We start from the raw sequence: 26,185 nt of genomic DNA on the forward strand, positions 1-26,185 counted from the left end.
TGTGAAGAAGGCTGAGCGCTGAAGAATTGATGCTTTTGAACTGTGGTGTTGGAGAAGACTCTTGAGAGTCCCTTGGACTGCAAGGAGATCCAACCAGTCCATTCTGAAGGAGATCAGCCCTGGGATTTCTTTGGAAGGAATGATGCTAAAGCTGAAACTCCAGTACTTTGGCCACCTCATGCGAAGAGTTGACTCATTGGAAAAGACTCTGATTCTGGGAGAGACTGGGAGCAGGAGGAGAAGGGGACGACAGAGGATGAGATGGCTAATGGCATCACTGGCTCGATGGATGTGAGTTTGAGTGAACTCCGGGAGTTGGTGATGGACAGGGAGGCCTGGCGTGCTGCGATTCATGGGGTCGCAAAGAGTCGGACACAACTGAGTGACTGAACTGAACTGACCGAAAGGTTTCTTCTACTCCTCATATTGTCTATTTCCTCTTAATTCTTTTACTCTTTCTTTACTTGAGCTTTATTTGATAGAGATTTTCCTCAGATGTCTGATGTTTGTTTTCTGTTCACATGTCAGAGTTAGATACTAAGATGATCAAAAAACTCTATGTGCATGAAAAGAATTTTTGTAGAATCTTGTGCCTCACAGTAGGATGATTGAATGGCATGATAGCTTGTTGAGACTTATTTCCAGATGCTGTCTCTCAGATAGCCCTGAATCTTCAGAAGAATCTTCTGTCTCCTGTTTGGGAAGCATAATCCTCATACTGGCACTTTGGAGCTGGCTAGAGGTTGGACATCCTCCATTTATTATAATTTTTATTTATTTGTAAAGGTTTTTTTTATATACTTAGTCACTCAAGTCATGTCTGACTCTTTGTGACCCCATGAACAGTAGCCCACCAGTCTCCTCTGTCCATGGGATTCTCCAGGCAAGAATACTGGAGTGGGTTGCTATTTGTTTCTCCATTTTTTGATGTAGACCTTTTTTAATTTAAATTTATTTATTTTAATTGGAGGCTAATTACTTTATAACATTGTATTGGTTTTGCCATACATCAACATGAATCCGCCACAGGTGTACTCGTGTTCCCCATCCTGACACCCCCTCCCTCCTCCCTCCCCGTACCATCCCTCTGGATCATCCCAGTTCACCAGCCCCAAGCATTCTGTATCTTGCATCGAACCTGGACTGGCAGTTCATTTGTGTAGACCATTTTTAAAGTCTTTATGGAGTTTGTCATAATATTGCTTCTGTTTTCTGTTTTGACTTTTTGGCCCTGAGTCATGTGGGATCTTTTCTCCCCAGCCAGGGATCAAACCCATACCCTGTGCATTGGAAAGTCAAGTCTTAACCACTGGACCACCAGGGACATTCCATCTCCATTTATTTTATAGGCTTTCATTGACTGTCCAGTTTTTTATTAGAATCTCACTTGTATCTTCTAATGTAACAGTTGTCCCCAAGTCTAGTGCCCCTTTGATTCAGTTTTCCTATAGAATAAACCTACTCTCTCCACTGCAACAAGAGAGGATATGAACCTGTTTCCTACCACCTGTCTCCCCACCATCATCACTCCTCCTTTAATCTAATCTCACCAGGGTTCTGTAAGACCATCTGCTTACTTCTATTTGGTACCACTGTACCCACCCTCAGATGTGCACAGCTAACGGAGTGTTACCTTTCTCCTTTCTGGTATATCACTAGCCAATTTGCCAGGTTCCCATCTGTGTGTGTGTGTGTGTGTGTATATATATATATATATATATATACATATATATGTATATACATATATATACATATATATATGTTTATATATACATATATATATATATTTACAGCCTGAATATATTATGGCTTTTAATTGTACTATATATTTTATCAAAAATGATATTGCATTTCTGTTTCTTTACCTGTTGTTTTTGTTTAGACTTTGAGGGAAAAAAAGGATAGGAAATGTTTTACTATTAACCGTTAAGTCACTCTCAGCTATATTTTAGGAAAGCAGTTGACCAATAGGCTAAGAAAGCAAAGCAAAATGGCTGCTGCCAAAGGCTTATAAACAAAGGCTCCTGTTCCCATCCTTCCACTCAAACAAGTCACATTAGGGTAATGAATGACTTTCAAGTTGCTGAAGTCAATGGACATTTTTCAGTCATTATATTAACTTGCTTCTCAGGAATAGGACATTTCATCCTATTTAAACACTCTTCCCTTTGGCTCCATGATGCTGTATATACCTGTTTCATATCTAACTCTCTGATTGCTCTTCTTACTTCTTTCATTTATCAAATATTTATCAAATATTTCTTGAGTCCCTCCTATATGCCAGCTATTCCACCAGGAGTTTAGGATGTAAGGATGAATACAAAATCCTGATTCCCACTATCTAGGATTTAAAGACTTGCATGTCCTTTGCAGATGCATCTCCTTACATTTAGCCATGAAATTATGAAATTCCTCTAATTTTGTTTTAGATTATTTTCTCATTATATACTATCATCTTAGAAATTTTCATCCTTTAAAAAAAAACAGTGACAGGTATGTTAATCAACTTTATTGTGGTAATCATTTCACTATGCATGTGTATATCAAATCATCATGCACTTTAATTCTATACAATATTTTTTATGGAACTTTTACAAACTTTTGTATCATTCTTGCCCAATGAATATGTTAAATTACACAGCAAAGGGAGGAATAAAGGTCATTAGTCAATTGACCTTGAAATAGAGATTTTCCTAGATTATCCAGGTAGGGGCTCAGATGTGCAAGACAAGGGACAGCATGGTACATGTTGGTGACTCTGTGATATATTATGAGAATCAGTCAACTTTTGCTGGCTTCAAAGACATAAGAGTGCTATGGGAAGTGGGAAAGGAAATTGATTCTTCCAGAAAGTATCCAGAAAGAAACTCACCCCTGCCAACATGTTGTCTTTGTTTTTTAATATAAATCTATTTATTTTAATTGGAGGCTAATTATGATATTGTATTGGTTTTGCCATACATCAACATGAATCTGCCACGGGTGTACACATGTTCCCTATCCTGAACCCCCCTCCCACCTCAATCCCCATACCATCCCTCTGGGTCATCCCAGTGCACCAGGCCCGAGCATCCTGTATCATGAAACTCAGTGAGATACCTTTCAGAATTGTGAGCTACAAAACTATAAAATAAGAGGTTTATATATTATTTTAGTCTACTACGTTTGTAGTAATTTGTTATACTAGGAATAGAAACACCAATATATTTTCCATAGGCTCATTTCATACTTTTCTGTGGCCGGAAAGAGTTAGGATCTGATTACAGAGTCCCTTGGACAGCAAAAAGATCAAACCAGTCAACCCTAAAGGAAATCAGCCCTGAATATTCATTGGAAGGACTGATGCTGAAGTTGAAGCTCCAATACTTTGGCCACCTGATGTGAAGAGCTGACTCATTGGAAAAGATCTTAATGCTGGGAAAGATTGAGGATAGGCATCGAAGGGGAAAACAGGGAATGAGATGATTGGATGACCTCATCGACTCAATGGACATGAGTTTGAGCAAACTGGGAGATAGTGAAGGACAGAAAATTCTGGCATGCTGCAGTCCATGGGGTTGCAAAGAGTTGGACACAGCTCAGCAATTAAACAACATAAAGTATGTATCAGAGAGGAATAAAATGGCTATTGGTATGAAAACAAGGCAACTAAGCAATATGTTGCCTTGTAAAATAACCTCCCCCCTCAAAATTCAGTCAGTGCAGATGAACATGTATTGAGCCTGTTTTAAATGGGACATGTTTGAGAGATGCTTTTCTTCTGTCTGTGTATTGTCAATCCCTGCCACTCTGTTTATCCTCAAGTGGGTACATTCTCACTAGTCTTTTATAATTATCCAAGCTCCTATGATGGAATGGAAGTCTTGTTCAAAGGCTCAGAACCTTCTTGGAAAATTGTGGTTAATAGAGCAACAGTCACAGGTATGAGAATCTGCTTCATTTTCTAAACTGAAAAACAAAACAAAAACAAAGAAACATGAGTTCCCAAGAGACAAGAACCTAGTGTTCAAAGATCAGGCTCATCTTTCCAATTTCCCACTGTGACCATGGGCATGTGACTTAATTTCTTAAAGGTGTAAATTCCTCGTTCTCCCTCCTCTTCTTTTAGCCTTAAGCAATATACCTGCACACCATCCAGGTTTACATTTTACTACATGAAGAAAGCACTTTAGAAATTTCCCAAAATGCCAGAAGTGAGGCAGAGTATTAAAACAGGGACCTCCTAATTGAGAGCTTCTGGGTTTTATGACTTTTAATTGAATTATGCTGCTGCTGCTGCTAAGTTGCTTCAGTCATGTCCAACTCTGTGCAACCCCATGGACTGCAGCTTACCAGGCTCCTCCATCCATTATATATATTTATAAATCAGAAAATCTGATGCCTTTTCCTCAGGCTGTCCCTTAAAAACATTCCATGGACTGGACTAGAATCCTCATATTAGAGAGACAGGAAATCTTGAAAAACTCAGAAGAGAGAACTTGTTTATCCTACGCCTATTCAATGACTGAAAATCCAGACAGTTTGACTTAGAAGGTAAACCTCAGAGAGGAAAAAAGCTGTCTTTCATCTCTGTATTAAAATTATAGCTGATCTCAACATCTTGAAAGTTTTAAATTGGAATCCTTTCCAAGTGGATTAATACCAGCATTGAAAATGGTATGAAATTCCTAATAAGGTATTGGAGACAAGAGAGAAGAAACTTACCAAAAAACACTGCATTGGACTTGTTCCTTCCCGTAGAGATACTGGGTCATCTGTAATTAAGAAATGGCTTTTATTCACTTCCAGTAAATATCATTCAGAGTGTATCTTTAATTCAGCTCACAGCCTCAAGTAGCCCCCTAGGAAATGTAGGACTCCACTGAGAATGGCAGCAAAACCTCCCTCCTCCTAACTACCGAGTCACCCTGCCATGCCTGAAGTCCTACCAGTGGAAATGAAGCACAACAGCACTTCATGAGAAAGAGTTGGTTAAAGGGCTGGTCTCCACTGACACTGGAAGAAGTCCCTGAGAGTCGCACATGACTGGTCATACCTTCATGTGAAGAACCATATTCTCTCTTCTCCCCCAAAAGTAGATTCAGCTAGTAAACATGGTGCCTGGCTGAGAAGGGTGTAGACATGGTAAGAGTACCTACCCCAGTCCCACTTCTTGAGTCTGTCCTGGAGTGCCTCCCAAGAAAAAAATCCCTCAAAGACCAAGAAGAGCAAAAAAGAGAGGTCTTTGAACTTGCCTTATGCTTCAGTCACAGGCTCTTCAGAATAACCAGCAGTGACACCTTCTAGAAATAAAGGAGTAAATTTCCTGATTTAAAAGGTTAAAATCTCCATAGATTTACTCTTCCTATTAAAAACCAAAGCTTCTCAATATATACATGTATCAAATAATTGTTACACACCATAAACTTATAAAATATTTTATGGCAATTATATCAATAAAACTGGGGGGGGGAAACTATTAAAAAATAAATGTATTATAGGAAAAACAAAACTGCAAAGCTTATTGGTAATTGGCACAGTTAAAATGATCTCTAGATAAACAGGTTACAGGGTCCAATACATTAGCAGAAATGACCAAATGGATCTGGGCCATAAGACTGCTTCATACTCCTACATTCAAACACGAGTGTTTTCCTAAAATCCCATGGGATGGAGGTGGTGGTGGGGATGGAGGAGGGACAAAGAACTAACTCACATTAACTTTTCAATCAATTACTACAGACTGGGTAGTTAGAGCATAGTACTCAGGTGGAGCTCCATTTTGCAAATGAGGTATACTCTACAAGGAAGATAATTAGTGGAAAAGGAAGAATTTAAAGCCAGAAAAACAATCTTGTTTAATTGGCCCTTTGAAAGTGAAAGTGAAGTCGCTCAGTCATGTCCGACTCTTTGCAACCCCGTGGACTATAGCCCACCAGGCTCCTCTGTCCATGGGATTCTCCAGGCAAGAACACTGGAGTGGGTTGCCATTTCCTTCTCCAGGGCATCTTCCTGACCCAGGGATCGAAGCCAGGTCTCCTGCATTGCAAGCAGACACTTTAACCTCTGAGCCACCAGGGAAGCCCTTTGGCCTCCACTAAAATACAATTTCTAGATTCCTTCAACTAGTATCTAAAGTACCCCGTATGCTTAGAGCTGTGTTGCAAAACAGTAGATTTCAATCAATGTTGGCTATTATTTAAGACATAAGAATCAGACTGTTTAGAAATTTACATTTGCAAGTAAGAACCAAGGGTCTTTCTTAGCAAAAATTGCAGGCATTCCCTCAGACTATTGGGGTTTGTTTGTAGGGGTAGAAAGCATTGAAATCTTACAAACTCTTGGCTGAGTGGCAGGCAGAAAATTGGAAAATAATGGTGGCTTAGGAGAGGGTTGGACAGAGGTAGGAACACTGCTTAATTCCAAAAGCTTTTAAATCAAAAAGCTTCTGTTCAGTCTATATTTAAATAAGATTTACATTTAGTGTAATATTTACTTCAAAATTCTATATGAAATGAATTGTAATCAACTGGAAAGGAAAAGGAAATTGTTAACCCCTTTACTGATACCACTTCCATCGGCCCTACAGAGACATGAAGTAGCTTGTCCTTTCTAGCAAATCCCAGAAAGTGGGTCCCAGAGTTCAGATCAGGACAGAACTTAGAGCTGGAGCTAGGTTGATATTCAACTGATTTCAATTCCTGACATTCTGTGAAATACTTCAGTTTTCCTCAAGTTTCAGTGAATTTTTGACAAAATTTACTCCACCTCAGAGAACAAAGCCACAAAAATACCCCCAAATGTATAAATCATGATAGCACATTCCTTTGCAAAGAGCTATAAACGAGGGAAGGGAAAGCAGGGACACATTTCTACATTTTTGAAGAGAGGAATCCTCACTTGTGACCTGATTGGCTTCTCTCTTAGAGCTGAGGGTGTTTAATTCCATATTAGCAGGCAATTCTAGGAAAACAGAATGGAGGATGGGTGTGGTCACAGGCTTATGCTGGGAATCAAGTACACTGGAAAAAAGCAGGCTTTCCCTCAATAATACAAAAGAGGGAGCCCACCAATCTCCACCCAGGCTTCCTGTGCCAGAACCCTCACTTACCAAAAGTCTGTGTGTTCTCCAAATACACTTCAGTGGTTGTTTCTGTATCTTCAGTGAAGTCATGGTGAGTGGTCAAGTCTGATAGGCCAGTGGTTGACTCTAAGCCAATGGTTGACTGTAGGTGAGTGGTTGACTCCAGGTCAGTGGGGCTAGTAGTTGACTGTAGGCCAGTGGTTGACTGTGGGCCAGTGGTCGACTCCAGGTCAGTGGGGCCAATAGTCAACTCTAGGCCAGAGGTTGACTCTAGGTCTGTGACTGACTCCAGGTTAGTTCGGCCAGTGGCTGACTCTAGGCCAGTAGTTGACTCCAGGTCAGTGGGGCTAATGATTGCCTCTAGGCCAGTGGTCAACTGTAGGCCAGTGGTCGACTGTAGGCCAGTGGTCGACTCCAGGTCAGTGGGGCCAGTAGTCAACTCTAGGCCAGAGGTTGACTCTAGGTCTGTGATTGACTCCAGGTTAGTGCGGCCAGTGGCTGACTCTAGGCCAGTGGTTGAATCCAGGTCAATGGGGCCAGTGGTTAACTGGAGGCCAGTGGTCAACTCCAAGTCAGTGGGGCCAGTGGTTAACTCTAGGCCAACTGTCAACTCCAGGTCAGTGGGGCCAGTGGTTGCCTCCAGGTCAATGGGGCCAGCTGTGGACTCTAGGCCAGCTGTGGACTCTAGGCCAGTTGTCGACTCTAAGCCAATTGTTGACTCGAGGCCTGTGGTTGACTCTAGGACAGTTGTTGACTCCAGGTCAGCAGGGACAGTGGTTGACTCCAGGTAAGTGGAGCCAGTGGCTGACTCTAGGCCACTGGTTGACTCGAAGCCAGTGTACTCTATGTCAATGGTTGACTCGAAGTCAGCAATGAATTCTTGAGGAGATAAGAAGAAAAAACAGCTCAAGTACTTTCTAGTGAGAATATTTCCACCATCTCCACACCCTTCCATTCATAGCTAGATCTTTTTCCAGGAAAAACATAGAACAGAAAAGGGTATATTGAATCATACTGGTCTCCCCACAAGTTTCTCTTTTACCAAGTGCTAGAATGTCCAGAAGACTAACTACCAGGAATATGCTCATAGGCTACTACTCCTCCCTCTTTGAGGGGCTGGTTTAGGAAGGAGCATTTTATACTATGCCTCTAAATATTAATCAGTCAGACTGCAATGGAATAAAATTTCAAAAACTCTCCTATATAATTCTTTCAATTCCTAAAACAAAATTATCAGAGAGGGCAAGGAGCAAGGACAACTATTTCCAAGATGCAAAAGCACGGATGGATTTGACTCTAAAATAGGGCCTCCTACCATTTTCATTTAGCAGGCTATATTTAGTACTTCATTTTCCAGTCTGCCCCAGAGAATGCATAATCCGGTCATTCTGGAACTTGTGAACCATAAAAGCATCATAACCTGATGAACTTACAACCTGGGCCTGCTTGGGCTGGAATGAAAGACTGCAGTCCTCATGGCTGCCTAGCCCAGCAGGTTGTGGGCAGCCTGCCAATGAGGCCAAAATCATGAACTCTAATTTAGTAATTTGCTTTATCATTCTTTCATATGCAATAAAAAAAATCCAGACCCAGCAGTGGATAAATTGAGAGCTACAGGAGAAGAACTGGGAGAAAGTAGAGGGGAAAATCAGCACTTATATTAAAATGAATGAACACCCCTCCTCTTTTTTGTGTTTTTAAAAAATTAATTTTAATTGAAGGGTAACTGCTTTACAATGTTGTTTTGGCTTCTACCATACAACAACATGAATCAGTCATAAGTATATATGTCCCCTCCCGTTTGGAGCTCTCTCCCACCACCTCCCCTGACCCTATCTCATCCCTACAGGTTGTCACAGAGCAACACGTTGAGCTCCCTGTATTTGCCACTAGCTATCTATGTTACATATGGTAATATATATGTTTCAATGCAATTCTTGCAATTCATCCTATCCTCTCCTTTCCTCACTGTGTCCACAAATCTGTTCTCTATGTCTGCATCTCTATTCCTGCCCTGCAAATAGGTTCATCAGCATCATTTTTCTAGATTTCATATATATGCATTAATATGCATTATTTGTTTTTCTCTTTCTGACTTACTTCACTCTGTATAACAGGCTCTAGGTTCATCCACCTTACTGGAACTGACTCAAATGTGTTCCCTTTCATGGCTGTGTAATATTCCATTATATATATAGACCACAACTTCTTTACTCATTTGTCTGTTGATGGACATCTAGGTTGTTTTCATATCCGAGCTATTGTTAATAGTGTTGCAGTGAACATTGGGGTCATTATAAGTATAATGTCCCAGTCATTCTGGGACATGTGTTTTTTCAATTATGGTTTTCTCAAGTTTTATGCCCAGTAGTGTGATTGCTGGGTCATATGGTAGTTCCTAGGTTTTTTTTTAAGGAATCTCCGTACTGTTCTCCATAGTGGCTGTGTCAATTTACATTCCCACCAATGGTGCAAGAGGGTTCCTTTAAATTTAAAAGCTTTTGCACAGCCAAGGAAAATATAAGCAAGAAGAAAAGATAGCCCACACAATGGGACAAAATAATTGTAAATAGAATGACTGACAAAGATTCACTTCCAAAATATACAAGCAGCCCAGGTAGTCCAAGATCAGAGAAACAAACAACCTAAACAAAAAAATGGCCAGAAGACCTAAATAGACATTTCCCTAAAGAAGACATACAGATGGCCAATAAACACGTGAAAAAAAGCTCAATATCACTCATTATTAGAGAAATGCAAATCACATCTCTAATGAGGTATCACCTCACACTGGTTAGAAAGGCCATCATAAAAAAGAAAAATCTACAGACAAAAAAATTGTGAAGAGGATGATGAGAAAAGGGAACTCTCCTCTTGAGAAATTGAGTCCAGGAAGAAATGGAGTGGCCCTGATAGTCGACAAAAGAGACCAAAATGCAGTACATAGGTGCAATCTCAAAAACAACAGAATGATCTCAGTGCTTTTTCAAGGCAAACCATTCAGCATCACAGTAATCCAAATCTATGTCCAAACTCATAATGCCTAAGAAGATGAAGTATACTGGTTCTATGAAGACCTACAAGACCTTCTAGAACTAATACCAAAAAAAAAGATACCCTTTTCATCATGGGGGATTGGAATGCAAAAGTAGGAAGTCAAGAGATACCTGGAATAACAGAGAAGTTTGGCCTTGGAGTACAGGGCCAGGGCTAACAGAGTTTGTCAATAGAACACGCTAGTTATAGCAAGCACCCTCTTCCAACAACACAAGAGAAGACTCTACACATGAACATCACCAGATAGTCAATACTGAAATCAAATTGATTATATTCTTTACAGCCAAAGATGGAGAAGCTTTATACAGTCAGCAAAAACAAGACCTGGAGCTGACTGTGGCTCAGATCATGAGCTCCTTATTGCAAAATTCAGACCTAAATTGAAGAAAGCAGGGAAAACCATTACACCATTCAGTGAAGGTGAAAGTCCGACTCTTTGCAACCCCATGGACTATACAGTCCATGGAATTCTCCAGGCCAGAATACTGGAGTGGGTAGCCTTTCCCTTCTCCAGGGTATCTTCCCAACCCATGTATAGAACCTGGGTCTCCCACATTACAGGCAGATTCTTTAGCAGCTGAGCCTCAAGGGAAGCCCATGCCATTCAGGTATGACCTAAATCAAATCCCTTATTATTATAGTGGAAGTGATGAATAGATTCAAGGGATTAGATCTGATAGACAGATAGATCTGAAGAACTGTGGACAGAGGTTTGTAACACTGCACAAGAAGCAGTGACCAAAACCATCCTGAAGAAAAAGAAATGCAAGAAGGCATAGTAGTTGTCTGAGGAGGCTTTACAAATAGTTGGGGGGGAAAGAAAAACGAAAGGCAAGAGACAAAGGGAAAGATACATCCAACTGAATGCAGAGTTCCAGAGAATAGTAAGGTGAGATAAGAGAGCCTTCTTAAATGAACAATGCAAAGAAATAGAGGAAAACAATAGAATGGGAAAGACTAGAAATCTCTTCAAAAAAACTGGAACATCTCATGCAGGATGGGCACAATAAAGGACAGAAATGGTATGGACCTAACAGAAGCAGAAAATATTAAGAAGTGGCAAGAAAACACAGAATAACTGTACAAAATAAGTCTTAATGACCCAGATAACCATGTTGGTGTGGTCACTCACCTACAGCTGAACATCCTACAGTGTGAAGTCAAGTGGACCTTAGGAAGCATTACTACAAACAAAGGTAGTGTAGGTGATGGAATTCCAGTTGAGCTATTTCAAATCTTTTTTTTTTTTTTTTTTAAATTTTATTTTATTTTTAAACTTTACATAATTGTATTAGTTTTGACAAATATCAAAATGAATCCACCCCAGGTATACATGTGTTCCCCATCCTGAACCCTCCTCCCTCCTCCCTCCCCATACCATCCCTCTGGGTCGTCCCAGTGCACTAGCCCCAAGCATCCAGTATCGTGGATCGAACCTGGACTGGCAACTCGTTTCTTACATGATATTTTACATGTTACAATGTCATTCTCCCAAATCTTCCCACCCTCTCCCTCTCCCACAGAGTCCATAAGACTGTTCTATACATCAGTGTCTCTTTTGCTGTCTCGTACACAGGGTTATTGTTACCATCTTTCTAAATTCCATATATATGCGTTAGAATACTGTATTTATGTTTTTCCTTCTGGCTTACTTCACTCTGTATAATAGGCTCCAGTTTCATCCACCTCATTAGAACTGATTCAAATGTATTCTTTTTAATGGCTGAGTAATACTCCATTGTGTATATGTACCACAGCTTTCTTATCCATTCATCTGCTGATGGACATCTAGGTTGCTTCCATGTCTTGGCTATTATAAACAGTGCTGCGATGAACATTGGGGTACACGTGTCTCTTTCCCTTCTGGTTTCCTCAGTGTGTATGCCCAGCAGTGGGGTTGCTGGATCATAAGGCAGTTCTATTTCCAGTTTTTTAAGGAATCTCCACACTGTTCTCCATAGTGGCTGTACTAGTTTGCATTCCCACCAACAGTGTAAGAGGGTTCCCTTTTCTCCACACCCTCTCCAGCATTTATTATTTGTAGACTTTTGGATCGCAGCCATTCTGACTGGTGTGAAATGGTACCTCATAGTGGTTTTGATTTGCATTTCTCTGATAATGAGTGATGTTGAGCATCTTTTCATGTGTTTGTTAGCCATCTGTATGTCTTTTTTGGAGAAATGTCTATTTAGTTCTTTGGCCCATTTTTTGATTGGGTCGTTTATTTTTCTGGAGTTGAGCTGTAGGAGTTGCTTGTATATTTTTGAGATTAGTTGTTTGTCGGTTGCTTCATTTGCTATTATTTTCTCCCATTCTGAAGGCTGTCTTTTCACCTTGCTAATAGTTTCCTTTGATGTGCAGAAGCTTTTAAGGTTAATTAGGTCCCATTTGTTTATTTTTGTTTTTATTTCCAATATTCTGGGAGGTGGGTCATAGAGGATCCTGCTGTGATGTATGTCGGAGAGTGTTTTGCCTATGTTCTCCTCTAGGAGTTTTATAGTTTCTGGTCTTACGTTGAGATCTTTAATCCATTTTGAGTTTATTTTTGTGTATGGTGTTAGAAAGTGGTCCAGTTTCATTCTTTTACAAGTGGTTGACCAGATTTCCCAGCACCACTTGTTAAAGAGATTGTCTTTAATCCATTGTATATTCTTGCCTCCTTTGTCGAAGATAAGGTGTCCATATGTGCGTGGATTTATCTCTGGGCTTTCTATTTTATTCCATTGATCAATATTTCTGTCTTTGTGCCAGTACCATACTGTCTTGATAACTGTGGCTTTGTAGTAGAGCCTGAAGTCAGGTAGGTTGATTCTTCCAGTTCCATTCTTCTTTCTCAAGATCGCTTTGGCTATTCGAGGTTTTTTGTATTTCCATACAAATTGTGAAATTATTTGTTCTAGCTCTGTGAAGAATACTGTTGGTAGCTTGATAGGGATTGCGTTGAATCTATAAATTGCTTTGGGTAGTATACTCATTTTCACTATATTGATTCTTCCAATCCATGAACATGGTATATTTCTCCATCTATTAGTGTCCTCTTTGATTTCTTTCACCAGTGTTTTATAGTTTTCTATATATAGGTCTTTAGTTTCTTTAGGTAGATATATTCCTAAGTATTTTATTCTTTCTGTTGCAATGGTGAATGGAATTGTTTCCTTAATTTCTCTTTCTGTTTTCTCATTATTAGTGTATAGGAATGCAAGGGATTTCTGTGTGTTGATTTTATATCCTGCAACTTTACTGTAGTCATTGATTATTTCTAGTAATTTTCTGGTGGACTCTTTAGGGTTTTCTATGTAGAGGATCATGTCATCTGCAAATAGTGAGAGTTTTACTTCTTCTTTTCCAATTTGGATTCCTTTGATTTCTTTTTCTGCTCTGATTGCTGTGGCCAAAACTTCCAAAACTATGTTGAATAGTAATGGTGAAAGTGGGCACCCTTGTCTTGTTCCTGACTTTAGAGGAAATGCTTTCAATTTTTCACCATTGAGGATAATGTTTGCAGTGGGTTTGTCATATATAGCTTTTATTATGTTGAGGTATGTTCCTTCTATTCCTGCTTTCTGGAGAGTTTTTATCATAAATGGATGTTGAATTTTGTCAAAGGCTTTCTCTGCATCTATTGAGATAATCATATGGTTTTTATTTTTCAATTTGTTAATGTGGTGTATTACATTGACTGATTTGCGGATATTGAAGAATCCTTGCATCCCTGGGATAAAGCCCACTTGATCATGGTGTATGATCTTTTTAATGTGTTGTTGGATTCTGATTGCTAGAATTTTGTTAAGGATTTTTGCATCTATGTTCATCAGTGATATTGGCCTGTAGTTTTCTTTTTTTGTGGGATCTTTTTCAGGTTTTGGTATTAGGGTGATGGTGGCCTCATAGAATGAGTTTGGAAGTTTACCTTCCTCTGCAATTTTCTGGAAGAGTTTGAGTAGGATAGGTGTTAGCTCTTCTCTAAATTTTTGGTAGAATTCAGCTGTGAAGCCGTCTGGACCGGGGCTTTTGTTTGCTGGAAGATTTTTGATTACAGTTTCAATTTCCATGCTTGTGATAGAGACCTCCAGGACAATATTAAACGCTACAACATTCGAATCATAGGGGTTCCAGAAGAAGAAGACAAAAAGAAAGACCATGAGAAAATACTTGAGGAGATAATAGTGGAAAACTTCCCTAAAATGGGGAAGGAAATAATCACCCAAGTCCAAGAAACCCAGAGAGTACCAAACAGGATAAACCCAAGGAGAAACACCCCAAGACACATATTAATCAAATTAACAAAGATCAAACACAAAGAACAAATATTAAAAGCAGCAAGGGAAAAACAACAAATAACACACAAGGGAATTCCCATAAGGATAACAGCTGATCTTTCAATAGAAACTCTTCAAGCCAGGAGGGAATGGCAAGACATACTTAAAATGATGAAAGAAAATAACCTACAGCCCAGATTATTGTACCCAGCAAGGATCTCATTCAAGTATGAAGGAGAAATCAAAAGCTTTTCAGACAAGCAAAAGCTGAGAGAATTCTGCACCACCAAACCAGCTCTCCAACAAATACTAAAGGATATTCTCTAGACAGGAAACACAAAAACGGTGTATAAACTCGAACCCAAAACAATAAAGTAAATGGCAACGGGAACATACTTATCAGTAATTACCTTAAACGTAAATGGGTTGAATGCCCCAACCAAAAGACAAAGACTGGCTGAATGGATACAAAAACAAGACCCCTACATATGTTGTCTACAAGAGACCCACCTCAAAACAGGGGACACATACAGACTGAAAGTGAAGGGCTGGAAAAAGATTTTCCATGCAAATAGGGACCAAAAGAAAGCAGGAGTAGCAATACTCATATCAGATAAAATAGACTTTAAAACAAAGGCTGTGAAAAGAGACAAAGAAGGTCACTACATAATGATCAAAGGATCAATCCAAGAAGAAGATATAACAATTATAAATATATATGCACCCAACACGGGAGCACCACAGTACGTAAGACAACTGCTAACAAGTATGAAAGGAGAAATTAACAATAACACAATAATAGTGGGAGACCTTAATACCCCACTTACACCTATGGATAGATCAACTAAACAGAAAATTAACAAGGAAACACAAACTTTAAACGATACAATAGACCAGTTAGACCTAATTGATATCTATAGGTCATTTCATCCCAAAACAATGAATTTCACCTTTTTCTCAAGCGCACATGGAACCTTCTCCAGGATAGATCACATCCTGGGCCATAAAGCTAGCCTTGGTAAATTCAAAAAGATAGAAATCATTCCAAGCATTTTTTCTGACCACAATGCAGTAAGATTAGATCTCAATTACAGGAGAAAAACTATTAAAAATTCCAACATATGGAGGCTGAACAACACGCTGCTGAATAACCAACAAATCACAGAAGACATCAAAAAAGAAATCAAAATTTGCATAGAAACGAATGAAAATGAAAACACAACAACCCAAAACCTGTGGGACACGGTAAAAGCAGTCCTAAGGGGAAAGTTCATAGCAATACAGGCACACCTCAAGAAACAAGAAAAAAGTCAAATAAATAACCTAACTCTACACCTAAAGCAACTAGAAAAGGAAGAAATGAAGAACCCCAGGGTTAGTAGAAGGAAAGAAATCTTAAAAATTAGAGCAGAAATAAATGCAAAAGAAACAAAAGAGACCATAGCAAAAATCAACAAAACCAAAAGCTGGTTCTTTGAAAGGATAAATAAAATTGACAAACCATTAGCCAGACTCATCAAGAAACAAAGGGAGAAAAATCAAATCAACAAAATTAGAAACGAAAATGGAGAGATCACAACAGACAACACAGAAATACAAAGGATCATAAGAGACTACTATCAACAATTATATGCCAATAAAATGGACAACGTGGAAGAAATGGACAAATTCTTAGAAAAGTACAACTTTCCAAAACTGGACCAGGAAGAAATAGAAAATCTTAACAGACCCATCACAAGCATGGAAATTGAAACTATTTCAAATCTTAAAAGATGATGCTGTTAAAGTGCTGCATTTAATATGCCAGCAAATTTGGAAAATTCAGCAGTGGCCACAGGCCTGGAAAAAGTCATCTTTCATTCAAATTCCAAAGAAGGGCAATGCCAAAGAATGTTTAAACTATTGTACAATTGCACTCATTTCATATGCTAGCAAGAATATGCTCAAAACTCTCAAGCTAGGCTTCAGCAGTATGTGAATAAAAATTTCCAGATGGAAATATGGGTTTAGAAAAGGCAGGAAAAAGAGATCAAATTGCCACCACTCACTGGATCTTGAAGAGAGCAAGGGAATTCCAGAAAAAAATCTATGTCTGCTTCATTGACTATGCTAAAGCCTTTGATTGTGTGGATCACAACAAACTGTGAGAAATTCTTAAAGAGATGGGAATATCAGACCACCTTACTTGTCTCCTGAGAAGCCTGCATTTGGATCAAGAAACGACAGTTTGAACCAGACATGGAGCAACGGACTTGGTTCAAAATTGAGAAAAGAATACGTCAAGGCTGTATACTGTAACCCTGCTTATTTAACTTCTATGCAGAGTACATCATGGGAAATGCCAAGCTGGATGAAGCACAAACTGGAATCAAGATTGTCAGGAGACATAGCAACAATTTCAGATATGCAGATGATACCACTCTAATGGCAGAAAGTGAAGAGAAACTAAAGAGCCTCTTAATGAGAGTGAAAGAGGAGAATGAAAATGCTGGCTTGAAACTCATTATCAAACAAACTAAGATCATGGCACCTGGTCACATCACTTCATGACAAATAGAAAGGGAATAAGTGGAAACAGTGACAGATTTTATTTTCTTGGGCTCCAAAATCAATGTGGACAATGACTGCAGCCATGAAATTAAGACACTTGCTCCTTGAAAGGAAAGCTATGACAAACCTAGACAGCATGTTAAAAAACAGAGACATCACTTTGCCAACAAAAGTCCATACAGTTAAGACTATGGTTTTTCCAATAGTCATTAGAGTTGAACCATAAAGAAGGCTGAGCACCTAAGAACTGATGCTTTCAAATTGTGGTGCTGGAGAAGATTCTTGAGAGTCCCTTGTACTGCAAGGAAATCAAACCAGAAGGAAATGGCAATCCACGCCAGGACTATTGCCTGGAAAATGCCATGGACAGAGGAGCCTGGTAGGCTACAGTCCATGGGGTCGCAAATAGTTGGAAACAACTGAATGACTTTAGTTCACTTCACTTCACTTCAATCCTAAAGGAAATCAACCTTGAGTATTCATTGAGAGGACTGATGCTGAAGCTGAAGCCCAAATACTTTGGCTACCTAATACAAAGAACTGACTCACTGGAAAAGACCTGATGCTGGGAAAGATTGAAGGCAAAAGGAGAAGGAGGCAAGAGAAGATGAGATGGTTAAATAGAATCACCGACTCAATGGATAGGAATTTGAGTGAACTCCCAGAGATAGTGAAGGACCCAGGGGAGCCTGGTGTGCTGCAGTCCATTGGGTCACAAAGAGATTGGACACAATTGAGTGACTGAACAACAACAGGAAGGACTAAAAGAGAAAGAGCCTTGTGGGAAAATCAGCCTACCACTGGTTCTGGAGACACTGATTCTTTCCTCCCTCAAGCGGCACAAATTTCTGCTCCAGACCCACTGATTCCCACCGCATGTGTCCCAGCCAGTGGCTAGAGCACTTTGAATCTTACTCTCCTGTAAAGTGAGAATATACCTGAGGACTTTTTAACCTGACCAAAATAAAGTCTCTTTTAGCACCTGACAGTGAAGGGGACCATAAGGAAACCCCAGGAGCCCTCTCATCATCAACCCTAATTCCATCTATCATTCAGGTAGCCTGACTATATGAGGCAGGTTCAAAACACAGCCTTAATCTTAGCCAAGCCACTCAAATTCCCCAAGGCCTCAGAGCTCAGCTGCCCATCCCCACCACGCTTTAGAAGGCCTCTGTCTCTATCTCACACATACACACACAAATACACTCACACACACAGTGAATGGATTTTAGCCCTCTTCTTCAAAAGATTCCCGATGTCCACTCACCCTGAAGCAGTGCAGGGTAAGTCATAGCCAGAGCGAAGCAGGTGGAGAGAAGAAGGGCTTGCCGGAGCATGATGCTGGTGGTGCTGGGTGGAGAGCCCAGGAGGCTGGCAGAGGTGGGGAGGCCAAGAGTGCGGGACTGCAACTCCACAGGACATTTATACAACCTCAGGCCCAGATCTCTGGAGTCAGCATTCCCAGGGGGATGGGGGAAGAAAAAAAAAAAAAAAAAAACTTCACTCACAAAGGATGAAATTGCCCTGGAGCAAAGGAGGGAAAAGGTAAGTGGAGGGGTGAGGGGCAGAAGGAGGAAGCAAGGAGTTTGGAGGAAACCATCAATGAGATCCTTGTTGATGACACTAGAGTCCTTTGCCCCATTTACCACCAGGGGCAGGGCTTCTTCTTCCACCAGATCGCAGACACTCCCCTCCCGACTCAGGACTGCAGGTGTATCCTATAGCATGCCTCAGCATGTGTCTTGTGCTCAGTCATGTCTGACTCTTTGTGACCCCATGGACTGTAACCTGCCAGGCTCTTCTGTCCATGGGGATTCTCCAGGCAAGAAAACGAGTGGGTTGCCATTTCCTTCTCCAAGGGATCTTACCCACCCTGGGATCAAACCCACATCTCTTGTGTCTCCTGCATTGCAGGCAGATTCCTTACCTGATGAGCCATCAGGGAAAGCTGTAGTTGGGAGCCTAATATTGCTTTACTGAGCCACTGAAATGCCACTGTTTGTCAGGCAGTGAGACTAAGAACCGTGGTGAGAGCCTGCTGGCTACTTTGGTGCTAACTGTCCAAGCCAGGCTTCAGCAATGCATGAACCGTGAACTTCCAGATGTTCAAGTTGCTTTTAGAAAAGGCAGAGGAACCACAGATCAAATTGCCAACATCCCCTGGATCATCAAAAAATCAAGACAGTTCCAGAAAAACATCTATTTCTGCTTTATTGATTATACCAAAGCCCCTGACTGTGTGGATCACAATAAACCATGGAAAATTCTGAAAGAGATAGGAATACCAGACCACCTGATCTGCCTCTTGAGAAACCTATATGCAGGTCAGGAAGCAACAGTTAGAACTGGACATGGAACAACAGACTGGTTCCAAATAGGAAAATGAGTATGACAAGGCTGTATATTGTCACCCTGCTTATTTAACTTCTATGCAAAGTACATCATGAGAAACTCTGGGCTGGAAGAAGCACAAGCTGGAATCAAGATTGCCAGAAGAAATATCACTAACTTCAGATATGCAGATGACACTACTCTTAAGGCAGAAAGTGAAGAAGAACTAAAAAGCCTCTTGATGAAAGTGAAAGAGGAGAGTGAAAAAGTTGGCTTAAAGCTCAACATTCAGAAAACGAAAATCATGGCATCTGGTCCCATCACTTCATGGCAAATAGATGGGGAATCAGTGGAAACAGTGGCTGACTTTATCTTTTTGGGCTCCAAAATCACTGCAGATGGTGATTGCAGCCATGAAATTAAAAGACACTTACTCCTTGGAAGGAAAGTTATGACCAACCTAGACAGCATATTAAAAAGCAGAGACATTACTTTGCCAACAAAGGTCCATCTAGTCAAGGCTATGGTTTTTCCAGTAGTCATGGATGGATGTGAGAGTTGGACTGTGAAGAAAGCTGAGGGCCGAAGAATTGATGCTTTTGAACTGTGGTGTTGGAGAAGACTCTTGAGAGTCCCTTGGACTGCAGGGGATCCAACTAGTCCATCCTAAAGGAGATCAGTCCTGGGTGTTCATTGGAAGGACTAATGCTGAGGCTGAAACTCCAGTACTTTGGCCACCCCATGCGAAGAGTTGACTCATTTGAAAAGACCCTGATGCTGGGAGGGATTGGGGGCAGAAGGAGAAGGGGACGACAGAGGATGAGATGGCTGGATGGCATCACCAACTCGATGCACATGAGTTTGAGTGAACTCTAGGAGTTGGTGATGGACAGGGAGGCCTGGCGTGCTGCGATTCATGGGGTCACAAAGAGTTTGGACTAATTGACTGAACTGAACTGAACTGAGAGCCCTGTGCTAACAGGCTTCTAACTCCAGCAGACCCCTGCAAGAGAACCGTGATCAGAATGATAACTAGTGCAACTGTTATAACCACAGAAATACCTAAAATGGTAAGATTTCACATGTGCCACTCTCACTGGATATTCACCATGATTCTGTGCGAGAGTCACTCTTATTCTAATTTTTTTTTTTTTTTTCTGGTGAGGAACCTAGAGGCTGAAAGACTATATGACTCCAGATTTCACCTGAAGATACTCACGCCCTTCGTCCATTCCTTGAACATGGAGCTCTTAGCTGTGAGGACTGGCTCCTGCTAATGACCTTCCCAGTCCTCTAGGGGGCAGCAAGAAGCTGGAAGGCGTCCTTAGCTGAGCACTGAACCCTCCTCAGTTCAGTTGCTCAGTCGTGTCTGACTCTTTGCGACCCCGTGGACTGCAGCGCGCCAGGCCTCCCCGTCCATCACCAATTCCCAGAATTTGCTCAAACTCATGTAATTGAGTCAGTGATGCCATCCAACCATCTCATTCTCTGTTGTCCCCTTCTTCTGCCTTCAATCTTTCCCACCATCAGGGTCTTTTCAAATGAATCAGTTCTTCGCATCAGGTGGCCAAAATACTGGAGTTTCAGCATCAACATTTGTCCTTCCAATGAATACTCAGGACTGATTTCCTTTAGGATGGACTGGTTGGATCTCCTTGCAGTCCAAAGGACTCTCAAGAGTCTTCTCCAACACCACAGTTCAAAAGCATCAATTCTTCAGCACTCAGCTTTCTTTATAGTCCAACTCTCACATCCATACACGACTACTGGAAAAACCATAGCCTTGACTAGAAGGACCTTTGTTGGCAAAGTAATGTCTCGGCGTTTTAATATGCTGTCTAGGCCAGTCATAACTTTCCTTCCAAGGAGTAAGCGTCTTTTACTTTCATGGCTGCAGTCACCATCTGCAGTGATTTTGGAGCCCAAAAAAATAAAGTCTGCCACTGTTCCCACTGTTTCCCCATCTATTTGCCATATTTGCTAACCCTCCTGTTAGATACCAAACAGGCTGAAGAAACAGAAGTTTGTGAGGCAGGCTCACCTAAGTCGGCCTCTGCCCATTGAAGCCAGGACTGTTACCTGGAGAGGAGGTCTGTAAAATTCCAGTCACAGGGTCAAATCCCGTGAGACCTTTTGGTCTTTTTCTTTACTTAAAAGGTCACGGCTGATTCCTGCTCCTCAGAAACCACGGGGCTGACAATACCTCTCAGAAATAGTAATAAGAGCTAATAGTTATAAAGAACTTAACTGTTGGCGTAGGCATATGTTTCTTTATCCTAATGCCAAACCTAAGGTAATCTTATTATTCTCCTTTTCCAGATAAAGAAACCATGGCACAGAGAGGTTAAGGAACTTTTGAAAGTAAATGTTATAGAATCAGAAAGCAAACCTTTGGGCAGCCTGATGCTGGGGCCTCTGCTTTCAACCAGCTCTTCTGTTTGTGCCCCCAGCCTGGTTGTCTGGCTGGGCTCACTGACAGTTTTGTCCTGGGAAATGTGGTACTGCACAGGCTCTACCTTCAAGGCAGAAGGAAAACAACAAATTCTGCTTTTCGGAAACTACATTTCCTTGGCAAGGCCTGTACCATGAAGTGTAACCAAACCCAATAGTCAGGAGCCTAAGAAGCAAGAAGCTCATGAAAAAACTTGCAGGCTAATGACACTAGCAAACAATAGACTCAAATTGGACAATCATACAGCAAGTCACTGGCTGGTGGAAAAGGAAGGATTTCATCTGGGTCAGCACAATGTGAGAGTGTTTCCTACGCTAGAAAAGTGGAAGAATCGGCTTCCAAATGTGCAAAGTAGAATCTCTGGTCTCTTTAAGGAGTTGCAGGACTTAGACCAGAGTCATCAGAAATGACCAACTTCTTCTAGAAGCTTCCTTTAGAAGCTTTGTTTCGAAACTCAAAAACCAAAAAATGTAGACACTGCTTTAGATGTTCTTCCAAAGCTCAGATGGTAAAGCATCTGCCTGCAATGCTGGAGACCCAGGTTCAATCCCTGGGTCGGGAAGATCTCCTGGAGAAGGAAATGGCAACCCACTCCAGTATTCTTGCCTTCAAAATCTCATGGACGGAGGAGCCTGGTAGGCTACAGCCCATGGGGTCGCAAAGAGTCGCACACAACTCAACAACTTCACTTTCCTTTCTTCTTTTTCCAAAGATCATGGTACAATTTTTATGTGCCTCAGTTTCGACTGGAGTTAGTGCAAGTACAGCTTCCAGGTGACCATTGTATTGAAATATGGGAGCAAGTTGGTCTCCTTTCATGAAAATGTTTTATTCTTTCTCATCACTTGAATATAGTTAGGTCATTAACACAGTGGGTTCCAGAGACGTCTCTGCTAAGGTGGAGATGTAATAACATTGTCAGGTTATAATTATAGGGTCTTTTTATTGATATGACTTTGTAGGTCTGTTTTATAGTATTAAAATAATTTGGCTTTCTTAACTTTTTACATTGCTATCAACTGTTATAGAATCATATCATCTCAAAGCTTGAAGGTATATATTAAACTGTACCCAGCTCAATCTAATAGCCAATTCTTTTTTTAAAAGTGAGAATAACTTTTTCTTTAAATAACATCCCTAGTAATGGAGAACTCACTGCATTGAGAAGAACAGTTCATCTTTGGACAATTATTCCTCGCAGTGGAAAAAATGTGTCTTCTTGCAATTTCAACCTATTTGCCCTAGTTTTATTCTTGGGGTGCATACATATATATATATATATATATATATATACATATATATATATATACATATATAAAATTAGACCCTTTTTTCCCTCTCTTCAGATATTAAAAGTGGCTATCATTTTACTTTCAAATTTCTTCACCATCCTAAAATATAATGGAAGTTTCTTACTATCTTATTCCCTCAAATTTCTCCAAAACCTAGCAAAGTGTCTGGCACATCAGAGGTGATAAAAATATTTATTAATAATTTAATGATAGATGACTCTTGGTCTTTAGTCTCTGGTCGCATTAATCTGTGGTCTTCTGAAAAGGAAACACTATAATTGAAACAAGTTAACACAAATTTGATTTAATTAAAGAGAAGAAAAAACTTTCACTATCCTTCTTTCTAGAAAATTTGCACATTAAATGCCAAATTAAATGCTAAAATGTAAGCCTGGCAGGAAGTGTGGAAAGTTTCCTGAAAGCACAAAAGAAATGCAAAAGCTTTTGCAGCTACTTTCTCCAGAATGAGATCAGTTTCTGGCAAGTGGGCTGAGCTGAGGATTGACATCCTTCAGACATGCCTCTATGTGCGCGTGCTTGTAAGTTGTTTCAGGCATGTCTGACTCTGTGCAACCCTATGGACTATAGCCCGTCAGGCTCCTCTGTCTATGGGATTCTCCAGGGAAGAGCGGGTTGCCCTGCCCTCCACTAGCACCATCTCACCCTCAACAGGTAGAAGCCCTGGAAGCACCTAGCAGCTGTGGAGCCAGCAGTTTGGCCCAGGGCAAAGTGCTCCTTTCACTCTCCATTCCAAACTCTAACAGTCATTCTCCCCTTAAGGGGCAATTTCCAGAGAGCAAGACAAGTTTCTCCCTTGAGGATCTAGGTGTCCAGAATGACTACCTGACCTCACAGATTATATACCGATAAAGGTTAGCCTAGTCTTTTTAGGGCCAGTCAAGCATTTTTCCAGCATATGATCAGTGACCTAGCAATTACACTAAGTATCTTGAACAATTCAAAAGAAACCTCAAAATCGATTGTTTCTCAGAGATTATAACCATGGAGTAAGTTTATTTATTTTTACATTACAAAGGCAGTTTATAACATGATACTGAGACTTCCAACCCAGCGCTAGATATACAAAAAATGTTATTTACTTAAAAAAACATTTACAGAGTCACTGAAATACCATGACTAAAGCAGAACAGGCACTAGACAAAAGGTCAAAACCACAGACTCTGGCGTCCAGCAGCCTGGACTCCATCCAATATATCCTGGCTCTGCCAGTAATAATTAAGCAACCACAGACAAGTTACTTAACTCATAGGAGTGCAGTTTTTTGTTTACATGAAGATAAAAATAGGTTTACTTTATTGGATTGCCATAAGGATTAAATTAATGTGTTCATGTAAAATGCCTAGAATAAAGAAAACCATAAGGAAAATGAGCTATTATTAGGCACTAAAAATTAGCTACTGTTAGGTGCTAAAAAAAAAAAGGCTCAGGTCTCCAAAGAGTTGATAATATTAAGGTAGAAATACAAAGAAGCATCATCCTGAAAAGTTCCATGGGGAAGGTGGAACAAGTTAAAGAGTTAAGATTCACTCGAGTTTTTATTTACTTATTTTATATGTATATATATATATATACACATATATATATATATACACATATATATATATATATATATATATATATATATATTTTTTTTTTTTTTTTGCTGTCCTGGGTCTCCTTTGGCCTGCGGCCTTTCTCGAGCTGCAGATGTGAACAGGTGCCACTCTCTCCTTGTAGTACACGGGTTTCCCACTGTGGTGGCCTCTCTTGTGGAGCTCAAAGGCACACAGGCTCAGGAATTGTGGCACATGGGCCTGGTTTCTCCATGGCATGTGGCATCTTCCCAGGCCAGGGATCAAAGCTAATCCCTTTTATTGGCAGGTGGATTCTTAACCACTGGACCACCAGGGAAGTCCCACTTGAATTTAATATATTCCTGGGCTAATAGAAAGAAGGTAAACAGAAGGGACTCTAGGCAAAAGAAGTAATGCTGTATTGGAAGAGACAAAAAAGTGCACGAATAATAATGTTCAAGGTGTCATGTCATGAGAACGATAATCAATTTAGGAACATAGAGGAAATATATATTAATTGCTAGATTCTAAACCACTAAAAGAGGGTACTGTCTTCATCAACTTTGCATTGCCCACTCCTACAGAGTCTATGATAGTCACATAATGATTGCCAAATAAATTATTAGTTATCTGTATTGAACTATAACATGGGATAAGTGGGAAGGCATCATTATTCAAGCAACAAAACAGAGCTAAAAACTTGAGTTTTGGACTGTGAATCCAGGTCTTTGTGAGAACTCAGTCTTGTGCAAGTTACTTGAACCTTCAAAATGCAGGCAACAATAGTAATCATTTCACAGGGTCATTGTGAATGTTAAATGTAATTTAATCCATTTACTCCATGGATTAAATGTAATTACTGTATAGTAAATGATCAATGATTGGCAGCTATCATTATTATGACTTGAAATGGGCCTTGAAGAATGAATTAAAAGTGCAAGAGTGGCTATTCTCATTCAAAAGAAGTTCCTGACTGGAGAACATAGTGAGAGCATGAGAGGAAAGAGGGTAGAAGGAGAGAAGTTTATTTTAAAAAAACAGTCTGAAATGGCATTTGGGACCAGATCAAGAAACGGGTTGAGTCATTATTCTGCCAGCAGAATGGAGTCCTTAAGGTTGTTAAATCAAGGACTATTCTGGTAGAGTCATGCTTTAGACAGGCTAACCAAACCTGCACAGAAAGAAAACAGGTCAGCTATGACGCAGCACAAACAAGAACTGCTGCAGGTTAAAAAGTGTGGTGGCCTTAGGCATGAAAGGAAATACACAGATACCAGAGACATTACACAGAAAACTAGCCAATCTGATCACACAGACCACAGCCTTGTCTAACTCAATGAAACTAATGCCATGTGAGGCCACCCAAGAAGGACAGATCATGGTGGACAGGTCTGACAGAATGTGGTGCACTGGAGAAGGGAATGGCAAACCACTTCAGTATTCTTGTCTTGAGAACCCCATGAACAGTATGAAAAGGCAAAATGATAGGATACTGAAAGTTTTCTCAAACTTATGTCCATTGAGTTGGTGATGCCATCCAACCATCTCATCTTCTCTCATCCCCTTCTCCTCCCACCTTCAGTCTTTCCCAGCATCAGAGTCTTTTC

The 26,185-nt window shown here is 40.4% G+C and overlaps 1 protein-coding gene across 1 annotated transcript; it reads right to left on the reverse strand.

Annotated features, from left to right (window-relative positions):
• Window positions 1–2,494: 2,494 nt before the first annotated feature.
• LOC113892488 (flocculation protein FLO11-like) lies at window positions 2,495–18,361 on the reverse strand. Its single transcript, XM_027541359.1, has 5 exons — window positions 18,197–18,361; window positions 7,091–7,942; window positions 5,235–5,282; window positions 4,705–4,754; window positions 2,495–3,948 (listed from the first exon to the last, which is right to left on the reverse strand). The coding sequence occupies exons 1-3, from the start codon at window positions 18,264–18,266 to the stop codon at window positions 5,236–5,238; spliced, it is 969 nt and encodes a 322-aa protein (XP_027397160.1). The 5' UTR covers window positions 18,267–18,361; the 3' UTR covers window positions 2,495–3,948; window positions 4,705–4,754; window position 5,235.
• Window positions 18,362–26,185: the final 7,824 nt, after the last annotated feature.

Source organism: Bos indicus x Bos taurus, chromosome 5 (assembly GCF_003369695.1).
Source record: "Bos indicus x Bos taurus breed Angus x Brahman F1 hybrid chromosome 5, Bos_hybrid_MaternalHap_v2.0, whole genome shotgun sequence".
NCBI lineage: Eukaryota > Metazoa > Chordata > Mammalia > Artiodactyla > Bovidae > Bos > Bos indicus x Bos taurus.

Excerpts from the sequence above, each read along its gene's own strand:
- LOC113892488 (XM_027541359.1), bottom strand. The coding sequence starts at position 18,266 with ATGCTCCGGCAAGCCCTTCTTCTCTCCACCTGCTTCGCTCTGGCTATG. Across the intron at positions 7,943-18,196 it reads TTACCCTGCACTGCTTCAGG|AATTCATTGCTGACTTCGAG; the intron begins GTGAGTGGACAT and ends TATCTCCTCAAG. Across the intron at positions 5,283-7,090 it reads GGAGAACACACAGACTTTTG|AAGGTGTCACTGCTGGTTAT; the intron begins GTAAGTGAGGGT and ends CTTTATTTCTAG.